General features: G+C 44.2%; 1 protein-coding gene across 3 annotated transcripts in view; it reads right to left on the reverse strand.

Moving 5' to 3' along the window:
• Positions 1-8,942, reverse strand: part of SCG5 (secretogranin V) — a 55,681-nt gene extending 46,739 nt beyond the window's left edge. For all 3 annotated transcript variants that reach the window (XM_025884466.2, XM_025884464.2, XM_073876760.1), the window contains exons 1-2: positions 8,836-8,942; positions 7,150-7,382 (exon numbers count right to left, since the gene is read on the reverse strand). In XM_025884466.2, the coding sequence (XP_025740251.1) occupies positions 7,150-7,375 (226 nt within the window). In that variant the 5' untranslated portion in view covers positions 7,376-7,382; positions 8,836-8,942. The remainder of the gene's footprint in view (positions 1-7,149; positions 7,383-8,835) is intronic.
• Positions 8,943-11,862: the final 2,920 nt, after the last annotated feature.

Genomic DNA, 11,862 nt, shown 5'->3' on the forward strand with positions numbered 1-11,862 from the left:
GGGACTTTTTTAAGGATCTGAGTTAAGGGTGGGCTGAATGGAACCCCAAAGGACATGGGCCAAACTGGAGGCCCTGGCCTCCTCGAAGAGCCAACCCATTGCTCTCACTGGCTCCCCCAGGATGGGGGGCAGCCTAGAAGGACTTTAGTCAGGATATCTGGGTCAAGAGTCAGCCCCATTCTTTCCTCCAACTGCAGAGGCTAGCCAGAACCTGAGGCCCCAGTGCTGTTCAATGCTGAAGTCGCTCTCCCCTCCAACCTTCAAACGGGAAGCAACTGCTGCCCCCTGTGGCAAGATGGAGGCACTGCAGTCCTTTGGCCACAGAGGCCAAAGGCTGGCTAAGGCCGCTTAGAATCGGCCCCTTCAAATAGGCTTTACCTTACAAAGGACTCTTTCTCCCCTTGATATTTATTAAGAAAACAATCTTGGTTCTCTTTATTTTGAAATGAAAAAACTGAGGTCCAAAAGTGAGTGTTGTAAAAAAGAATTTTGGCATTTTTATGCTCGGCAATATGGCTTTAAAATTATCTGAAACCATCAAATGCCCATGTTCATAAATTTCTATCCAGTGGTTTGTTATCTGGTGTTATCAGAGAGCTAGGCATCCGGTGGCCTAGAACTGTGGGGAAAATAAACTGGTGGCGCCGAGGAGATCCTCTTTTACTTGAGGCCGTTAACATTCTGAAAACCAAAGCACATTTTCTGGTTGGGTTCTTCCGAGGCCAACATTAGTGTCAGCTGGAAGAGCCACTCCTGACTCCCAAGAGTCTCTGTCCCCTGGCAAATGGCTCTCTGAATCACCTTGGCCGGCTGGTGGCTTTACTTGTTTCCGGGGCCAAGAGAACAACAGTAGCCATTCGGGTAGGTCACAGGGACCCGTGAGCAACTTTGGGCTGGATGGCCACTGCTGAAATGCACCGAAGCCCGTCTGAATGGTACCCTAACCGGATGGGTCATCAGAAATCAGAAAGCCTGAAAATGTGTTCGTAGTCCACCGAGTGAGATGAGGCAGGCCTGCCGTGCAGCTACCAACAGCACCAGCCAACTGCCGGCAAGCGGGCTCAAAGCCTCAGGTGACACAGGAGAAAACGAAGGCTCAGAGAAGTTACCAGGGTCACAGAGAGCTCGTGAACAGTATGGCCAAGCCTCAGCCCCCGTGTTTTCTTCTCTATAAAACCACAAGTTGATCCTCGTTTATCTTTATGTTTCCATTTTGCTCTGGGCTAACAATGCCTGCATTTGAGAGATGCTCCTTACCAAGTCAAGTTTAAGGTGCCTATGGAGAAATAAAAAATAACTACCAATGCTCTCGGATGGCTTTGGCAAATGCTTCCTCCCTATTGACGACTTAACAATCGGCAGTTAACCGGGAGGCTGCTTACCAAGTTCCGGGAATCCTCTGATACACGGAGAGTCTAGTTGGCCCCCTGCTGGTTCAGTGCTGGAACTGCAAAACGTCCTTTCTGTGTCTCAACAGGCAGGAATACAAAGGGCACCAAACTTGTACGGCGTTCATCAGTCACCACCAAAGTAAAGACTTTTTGCTCATATCACTGAGCTCTGGGCAAAAACTTTTAGGCAGATTTTTTTTTAAACTCAGATTAGAAATGAAATATCTGCCTCGAAATGAAAGAAGTCTCAACAGATCCAGATGTCAAACAGTATTTACTTACCTGTTGCTGCTAAATATATGTATTCCCCCCCCATAGTATGTATATATTCATTCTTCAAATATTTACTGTGTGCCTACTCTGTGTCTGGGCGCAAAGTAGTAAATAAAACCATCTCATGGAGCTTGCATCCCAAGTGGGCAGACAGAAAATGAGCAAGGAAACAAACACTAATGATAACTTATAAAAGATGCTATGGGGGTTAAAAAAAAAAAAAAAAAAGGACACCGTGATGGAGAACGGGGGCTACTCAGAGCGGTGTGGTCAGGGCAGCTCTCTCTGAGCAGGTGACTCTAAAACTGAGACTGAAGAGGAAGGTACGCCACGCAGAGTGGGAAGAACAGATGGTGTGAAGGTGGAGTAAGCCCACTGGTATGACCAGGGCTGAAAGGAGGTGGGGTGGGAGTGGGCGGTAGAGCAAGGTCAGGGAGGAGGGTGTGCAGCAGGTGTGGATCCTTGCAGGATGTGGCAGGAAGTGTTATTTTTAACCCAGGTGCAATGGGAAGGCACGGATTGAATTTTAACCCTGGAGAGTGACACTGATGGGATTTAAACTTGTATTTTTTAAAGTTTAACCCTGCCTTTCCTGTGGAGAAAAATTTGAAAGAAAGAGAAAGTCGAAGTGATGCGGTTTCTAACAGACAATTTCATAAATTCATGCCAGGCACAATGGTATCTTGAACCAGGCTGTTTGGAGCAGAGCCAGAGAAAAGAGAGGGCAGGCAAACACAGATGTACTTTAGAAACAGAAATGAAATAAATTGCTAATAATTTGGGTATGACATGGAATGGAGAAAATGGAAGGATTATTCCAGGTTTTTAGCCTGCATGCATGACTAAGTGGTGGCACTATTCATTTAGACAGAAAAAATTGACATAATCAGGTTGAGGAAGGTGGTGGTGAAGAGATCAGGATTGACATATGGTAATTTAGCAATTCACAGAAGCCTCTAGATATACAAGAAACAAGTTTGGGTTGAAAATACGAATGTTGGCGTCATCAGCAAAGAAATGGCATTTGGAGTCAAGGGAAGAAATGAAATCCTCTAGATAGAGAATTGAGAAGAATAAAAGTAGAGCCAGCAGTGAGTCCTGGAGAACTTAACCCTGGAGAAGGAGAAAGCTGCCAGAGAGACCAGGAAGAAAACGGTTAACGGGGAAAAGGGAAAGGAGGAAAGCCAACGGTGTGCCATCTTGGTGCAAAAACCAAGAAAGAAAAGGGTTTTAAGAAAGTCAAGTGTGTCGAATGCTGCCGAGGTTGAACAGGATGAAGACAGAACATCGGTGGATTTGGCAAGACAAGAACCCATCCAAGGCATCTCAAAATTAACCTGTGGAAAACTGAACTTGAACTCTTCCCCTGGAGAGGCTCAGTGTGTACCTCTTGGAGAAAAGTGTTCCTTTTCAGTTCCTCAGGCCAAAATCTTGGTGTCACCCCTGACTCCTCTTTCTTTCAGTTCCTGCCTCCAACCCACCAGCAAATCCTGTTGGCTCTAGCTTCAAAATACACCCACAATCTGCCCATGTCTCGCTACCTCTCTACCTATCGTGCTAGTGTATCTCCCCCCCCCAGATTATTGTAGAAGCCTCCTAAATGAGCTCCCCCATTCCAGTCCTCTCTCCCCACAGGATGATTTTCAATACAGCAGCTGGAGTGATCCTTTTCAAGGATATGCACTCAGAGGACAAGCCGAAGACCCTGTGAGGAGCTCTGTCCCCACGCACCCAGCCTCCACCCTCCCCTTCCTGCCCTCACCCAGGCTCCTTCCAACCATCCTCCTGAGTCTTGGGCTCCCGCCACACTAGCCTCCTTGCTTTTGCACGGGCAGCTCTCTGCCTGGGATGTCTTTCTCTATGTACCACACAGCTTACTCTCCAACTCTCAGAGCTTGGCTTCTCTTCCCAGGGAGGGGCCCCCTCCCCTATTTTAAGTTGTTTCCTCCAACCCCCTCCTCTGCTTTATATTTTTAGAGCACTTATAACCATTTGACTTATTATATATTTTACCTATCTGTTTGTTTAGGGACTGTATCTCTCCTGTCTTGCCAATCTTTGATGTTCATGTTTCTTTCCCCGGTATCTAAAACAGTGCCTGGCATTCAAGAAATACTTGTTGACCTGACAAATAAGGGGCAGGAACCATGGACGAGGAGAGAATGGGAGGTGGGGAAGCGCCATCAGTACACGGTGAACAGATGCTGGGAAGGGCAGCAAAAAAAAAACAAAACAAAAAATGGTACAATAGGGGTATGAGATCAAAGGAGGGGCTAAGTTTTCTAATGGGATATATGGGTAATTAATACTGATCCTATATCCTCTACTAAAAGGCTAGCTTATAATCCTATGTTTGAGACCCAATATATATCTTCACTAAGGAGATTAATCTGAGGATAATAAGATTAATTAATCAGAATAGACAATATAAGGGAAAATTATCTTCAATGTGCCATTTATTAGATAATAAACAGCCCTTCCTGCAAGGGACTTAGAGTCCAGTAATAGTCATCTAAAGTGTGATGATGATTCATTCAAAAATGATTTCACAGTAGGGCAATTATACATGTGAACACCTTTTTTTCTGAACTGGAATATTACCTGCTTGCAGGTAATAAATTCAAATTCAGGCAGTAAATTCAAATCCTATCCCCAAGCTAAACAGAAGCTTAGAGAAGTTAAGTAATTTGCTGGCATTGAAACTCAGGTGTCTTTGCCAATAGTCTACGTTAAACATGTGTTAATATTCACACCAGAATACACGCTTTATGTCTATTCTTTCTATAAAAATCAGGGAAAAAAAACCCTTTTCTAACTTGGTCCTTCATAATAAAATCCTACAATAAATGTTGGAAGGGATATAAAAGATACTACACTTATGTGTCAGAAGCCTGGGAATTAGCAGGAGTAAATGAGCAGAGACAATGCAAATAAATGGATGAATTGATCATTTATTTGCAAATAAATGGATGAATTGAGACAATGCTACACTCACATAAATAAATATGAGATCACCTAACAAATTAAGCGCCAAGGTCCAGGACTGGGAAAAAGCCAGGCTTCTTATTCTGCTTTTTTTCTCCCCCAAAGTCTTTGGACTATTTTCTATTAGCTTTCATCCAAGCTGTAAAAGGCAGAATCCTGAAGTGACCCCCAGGATTGCCACCCTGCATAATCCTCTGCTTCTGAGTGTGGGTGTGACCTGTCAATATAATGGGGTATCAGTCCCTTGTTAAATGACAAAGGTGATGGGAATGGCCACTCACATCATTACAATTAGGAGACTAAAGGGATATTCTCCCTCTGGCTTTGAAGAAGCAAGCTGCCCTGTTGCGCTGGGGCCCTGTGGCTTATGACCTGGGGTAGCCTCTAAGAGCTGAGAGGGACCCTGGCTGACAGCCAGCAAGAAAGGACCCCAGTCCTACAGCAGCAAGAAACTGAACTCTGCCAACAACCTTAATGAGTTTGAAAGGACCCCAAGCTCCTGCCAACCCCTCAATTTCAGCCTGATGAGACTGAGCAGAGGGTCCAGCAAACCCAAGCCAGATGCCTGACCAAAAGAAACCGTGAGATAATAAATGGGCATTATGGCAAGATGCTAAATTTGTAGTAATTTGTTATAGCGTGATAGAAAACTAAAACACAAGCCAATCTTCATCCCTTACACAGACACTTTGAGAGGTGACGTAACATCGCCATGAACTCACATCATCCCAGGGGATCATAATGGAAACAGAATTTTTCATTCTGAATTGTCCTAATTGTCCTGCTCTTTCAGACTTCCTTGCCTTTTCCCTTGGTATTATTCCCTGCTGAATTCCAATTCAGGCTTCCAAACCCAAGTCAAATGTTGCTCCTCCAAAGAAGAATTTCCTTATAGCCATGCCCATCCACTCCCAAGCACAACAAATTACTCCTATTCTTTGCTTCCATGATAGCAGCTTGTCTGGACATCTCCCCAAAACCCTGCCATGCAGGTTGCATTGTGGTAATCTTTCTTTTAGGACACAGCTGCCCCAGTCCCTGCACCGGGGCTGGCGTGGAGTGGGTGCTAAATAATTGGATACCGAGTAAAGAAAATGAGGCTCTGGAAAAACACAAGCCTCGCATGCCCAGGGAGCTGCTATTTCTCTTCCACACAGATGATCAGGCATCAGGTATTCACGGAAACTCGGAAAGCCTTCTCCATGACAACAGCTGGGTGGCTAATCAAGCACTTACTGCGCTAAAAGGGCAGATATTTACTGTCCCGAAAAAGCTGGTCTGAACTGGATAGGTGTGCTAGGAGCGACAGGCAGCAGGTGCCGGGAAGGACGGAGATTCTTCCTAAAGGGGTGACATGATTCGCTCTGATTTAAGCCCTGTGCTAGGTTTGCACGCTTGCCAGTTCAAATTATCTGTTAATCCATTCCTGACATGCGATGCCAACCTAAACAGACAACAATCCCACAGTTAGTTTTACTCAATGGCTTGCAACCATGGATAACAAGACAGAAATGAGAATCATTTTTTGCCCACATCCATGGCATTTACAGGCCTCCAGCGCAGATAGCATTTTTAGGAAATCACAGACTCAGGCAAAATGATGCATCATCAATCCATACAGAATAGCATTTGCTGGTTATGTATTTTGACAAAACTCAGAAAGAATTCATGTTTTTTCCTCGGAACCCCCTCACACGGGCAAAAGTCTGGAGTTCTCCCTTGTAGCTAACCTAAATTAACCATGCTACTGCTGTAGGATTCCCCGTCACTGGAGAAAAAGATTGTTTCAGAATCAGAGAGGATACAAAGCAAGGCATGGAAATAAGGCACCTGCTTGTCACCAACTCATAAGAACTAGATTCAGATTCTCTCTATAGATAAATCATTAAACAACAAAGTACTGCTTTTTAATAAAAGTATTACAATGACATTGCCAGAAACTTCAAAAAATTCTGGGAGGCAATGGTCTTGCCACACTAAAAGAATTTAATTAACATTTGTAATAATTAAAAATATTCCAAAAACATTTTTTGACACAAACTCAATGTCAGTACCTCTTTCGGCTTCCTTTGCGTTTATACAACATAATCCCTAAGAATCAAGTCAGATCCTAAAGGTCCTGCATTTTAAGGATTTTTTTACAAATACTGGTTGGCAGTGACTCAAAGAGGGAGCCAGCTGGGGACACAATTTCCTAAAGATCAGTATGGGAGAAGATGCGGGGGCTGGGTTCTAATCTTTCTTTAGGGATAATGCTAGATGCTCCTTTATTCATTCAAATATTAATGTACCAGACTTTGTGTGAGGTGCTAGGGCTACAGCTGTGAGTTAGATAGATAAGGTCCCTGTTCTCTTGATACTTACATTCTTATGTGGAGGCATGCATGTATATACCGTGAAGAGTAAGAAATGGGAAACAGAGGGAGGAAATAAAGTTTCTTCAGCACATATTATTTTAAGTACTACTGGAAACTTCCAACTGGGAGAATACAGTAAATACCTTCGATGCTCTGTGGGCCCACAAGATTCATGGCCTGGTGTGCTGGATACTCTACCCGCGGTCTGGCAATGCCCAACTGCTCCATAACGCCATGGAGCAGTCTCTGGATATCTGTTTCCGAGACCCGGTCAGGGCTCCTCGAGCTATACGCAGATATTGGAGTCCATCCAAATGTCAGCCAAAACACTAGGCCAGAGAGCATGGTAGAAACCATCACGGAGACCATTTTTCACCTGCAGAAAAAAGACCAAACATGTATCGACTGGCGACAATCAGCGACTGTGATGATCAATCACACAAGTGAGTGATTCAAGGACCACCCACCCAATGGGGGCTGCAATGAAAAAGCCTTAGGGGTTTGCTCTTGCCTTAAGTGTCCAGTCTAGGTGGAACACCTGCTGTGGAATGGTATTAAAGAAACGAAACAACCCAAGATAGCCAATTCCCTCTGCACATGGCAGCCTTGGGAAGACTAGCCAGGAATGGCCGTTCTCACTCCTTTTCTTCTCCTTGCAGCTCCCTGAAATTGCTTCATTACCCCTAACCCCACCAACCTCTCCTCTCTTAGCAAAGCAAGCAAACCAACAACAAGAACCAGCTTCAAATTAGAGAAAGGGAGAGGGTCATCGGGAGTTTTCCCAGTCTCAGGGGAAAAAAGAGGTCCCAAGGAAGGAGTCAGGAAGACACAAATGGTAAAGAAGCACAGAAAGGTTAGGAGCAGTGGAAGGGAACATCTTAGCTCAGCAGACATCCAGTACATGTGAGATCCTGAAGGGGATGAAAATACAGCCAGCTCAGGCCTGCCCTGCTAGGGGAGAAGAGGCAAGCTTGCTCAGCCACATACTGGCTGAGTGATCCTGGGCAAATGCCCCCGCTTCTTCTGCAAAACGGGCATGAGGAAAGCATCTGTGTTATAGGGTTGTTGTGGGCATCAGCACAATGCCAGGCAGAGCCCCCATACTGTCAATATGATGCTGGCAATATTGTCTCATGGTTCTAGAGGTTAGAACTTGAAGACCTGGTCATGATGAGAGGAGAGGGAGAAAACTGCTGCAGGGAGTCAACCTGTCTTAAATGTTGGCTTCTCTGGAACCAGAAGCCTGCAGAACAAGGGGACAAATATTCATGCAGCTTCCCTCTGCAGCTGTTGAACCTGTTTAAGATGGACGCTTCAGGCAATGGCTGTGCAAACCCTCCTTTTGACCATTCTTCTACGGAGGGGACTGGGGGATTCATTTTCTTCCTTGAAACTGCAATATTCATAACCCCCATTTTTATTCCTCTGTAAAGGCAAGGTTTTTTCCAAGCCACCCCTAGATATGAAACCTTGTTCCCCAAATTGCTGAAACAGAAAAGCTGCGATTCTGACGTAAAAGGCCAGAGGCAGACGCCAACCTCTCCAGCCATCTCCATCTTCCCCTGGCCCGCTGTGAATGCAGGATGTCTTTGTTTCGTCGAAACCCCTGGCCAACACCGTTCTGATTTGATGAACTACACCATTTCCTCCCTCGATACTCTTTCCCTCGTATTTATAACCAAACCTTCTAATCCCCACCCACTCTTTGTCTGTCCCCAGCCTCCAGCTCAAGGATTTCAGCAGGACGCCCCCTCCCCTCCCCATCCCGTAAAACCCGCGCGTCTCGGGTGGGCTTCAGGGGGTCGAGCAGGCATCAACGCAGAACTCACCGAGCGGCAGCCAGAGGATTCTGCTGCGGTCTGGGCCTCGGCGGGGGTCGAGCTGCGGGCCGGGTGAGCCGTATCGCGCGTGCGTCACCTCCCTCCTCATCTTAGCTCCGCCCCCACCGCTCCTCCAGCAGGTGGAGGCCGCCCCGCTCCGAGGCCCCAGAGCGCGACCCAGATGCTGGCGCCTCCTGACCTGAGCCACGCATTCCATGTACACATGTCCTGGAGACTCTTTTATCTATCGACCCTTGCGGAAGTAATTCACTTTTTCTCAAGCAATTATCTGAACAGTGTGTCAGCTCGCCACTTTTGCCCTTCACCCGCAATGCCACATCTTTAATTTTGCCACCTCCCATCTTTTTTTTTTCTTTTTAAGTCTTCTAGGTTGAAGAAGGGGCAATGATAGGAGAGACAAAAGATGAAGAGGTCCTAAGAAATTTTAATGATGGTGTATCCATCATAAGGGTGTTTCAGGAGCCCTTTCACTGAGCAGAAAAACTGGGGATTTTTAATACGAGGTGTTAGAAACTTCTCTTAGAAGCGATACACCAAAAAGCATGAAAACCTCTAGGAACATTAGTTCTGTTATATTTCTAAACTTCCAGACCAACTATCAAGATTTCTTTAGCCTGAAGAGAAATTGAACTTCCTGCACATTGCAGAAATTTATCCAGGTAGACCCAGAATTTTTTGTTGAGTACTTACGGAACAATCTTGAACATGTAAATTTAGTCCAAATACAAAGTTGAGATGTAAAACCATAAAATAGAGCATGGCACATTTCTTTCAAAACTGGGGATGAGTAAAGTACCCTGGGGGCCAGAGAATAACTATCTTGATGAGGCTAGAATCCAGATCTCTTTACCCTAGCTCCATGCTGCAAATCCTGCTCAGCTGTAGCATCTTGTACAAATTAGAGGGGCCCACAAAATTCATTCCCAAGACACATGGCCTTTTGGCTTAAAGCCAAGCCTCCTTTCTAGTGTCTTTTCTTCCATGGATGCTCGTTTCCAGCTTTTTGTTTCAGTGCTTGCAAATCAACAGGACAAATGCGGACTATTATTGGTTTTAGGCTCAAAGACCATGCTGGGGTTTAATATTATTTACACATACTGAAGTTTTTCAATTCAGAATTTTATCTTAACATTGTTTACTGTTATCTTCGTTTTGTGCTTGGAAAAATGGAGAAGCCATTACAATTTACAGCTTTTGTGTTGAAAGGAAATTGAGATACACCAAAAGGTTTGCTTCATATGAAATTTGGTATTTTAAAAACATATATATCCTGGACTTGATGATCAAACACCAATATTAAATTCTTAGTGATTATAAAATGTTGCCAGCCTGCTAACTTAAGTCTTATGTAATTGTATTTTTTGTTGCTTGTGGTAAACAAATTTGTATGAGATCTTTAGTCACACTTGCAAGAACAAAGTGAAAGTAATCCTTTAAGTTAGTGACTATGTACCATACTTTTGTGTTAAGTATGTTCAGCTAACATTTGACCAGATACTCTCATGAGCAATATTATCTTTTATATAAAATAGATTAATTCTAAAATTTAACTTTCCTGACTGTCCAAGCTACTCACCTTCATAGTCCTCCTATACTGTTAGCTTTCAGCTAACAAAAGTGGGAGTGACATGTGGGTGTTTTTTTAAATTTATTTTTAATATTTTGTTTGTCAGAGACAAAGAGCAAGCACAAGCAGGGGGAGCGGCAGGCAGAGGAAGCAGGTTCCCTGCTGTGCAAGGAGCTCGATGTGGGACTCAATCCCAGCACCCTGGGATCACAACCCGAGGTGAAGGCAGACGCTTAACTGACTGAGCCACCCAGGCATCCCAGGGTAGTTTTTTTTGTTTAAGATTTTATTTATTTGACAGAGAGAGACACAGCGAGAGAGGGAACACAAGCAGGGGGAATGGGAGAGGGAGAAGCAGGCTTCCCGCGGAGCAGGGAGCCTGATGCGGGGCTCAATCCCAGCACCCTGGGATCATGACCCGAGCTGAAGGCAGACGCTTAACGACTGAGCCACCCAAGCGCCTGTTTGTTTTTTTTAATGAATATCTTTCATTATTATCAATCTCAGAAAAGCCACTAATTCAGGTAATTGTACAGTTTATCTCCTGTGCCTTCTTACTGGACTTCACCCATACCCATGGGTATAAAATAACATCAGTACATTTTTAAAAGTTTATCCAGAGGGGAGGTGAAGTTTAAACAATTGCTTTGAATCAGACAACATATATTTCAGAGTTTATGAGTGTTTTCTATCTCCACTTACTATCAGAAATATCATAAACACCTGAAATGCATATCCAGTTTATATCACAAACCTGTTTTGATGTCATAAAACATGGTATTTATAGCTACAGGTTTTCAGTCTTTATATAAGTCAAATTCTTACTAGTAGTGAGAGGGTGCCTGGGTGGTTCAGTTTTTAAGCGTCTGCCTTCAGCTCAGGTCATGATCCCAGGGTCCTGGGATACAGCCCCACATTGGGCTCCCTGCTCTGCGGGAAGCCTGCTTCTCCCTCTCCCACTCCCCCTGCTTGTGTTCCTGCTCTCGCTATCTCTCTGTCAAATAAATAAATAAACTCTTTAAAAAAAAAATTCTTACTAGTAGTGAGAAACGGTTGATTCCTAGGTAACACAGAAACAGGAAATAGCTTTGAAATAAAACAGATGTATTGCTAACAAGTAGAACTTGGTAAAGCAGACACATCTGATGACTTTAAATTTCTCTGTAAATATGGGCTGCTCTGAGTAGATGTGCAATGCTGTTCCATTCTGCTCCACTATCTGAATGTGGCGTTCTAATAACTGCCCTGCAAAACTGTCTTTAGTGGTTCGTTCTGCCTGCAACATTCCTTCCTCTAAAACGTCGAGAATATCCACCATTGTTGACATTATTCTTTCCTTAAGCACTTGTAACTTTTAATAATTTAAAATATAAATTTAGACAGATTTGCTTGACAATTTGGGTCAAATTCTAAGAGGTACTTTGAATTTCATCAGAGATTCAGACAAG

Source organism: Callorhinus ursinus, unplaced genomic scaffold, assembly GCF_003265705.2.
Source record: "Callorhinus ursinus isolate GAN/ISIS: 27379988/994484 unplaced genomic scaffold, GSC_fseal_2.0 scaffold25, whole genome shotgun sequence".
In the NCBI taxonomy this organism is placed as follows: Eukaryota; Metazoa; Chordata; class Mammalia; order Carnivora; family Otariidae; genus Callorhinus; species Callorhinus ursinus.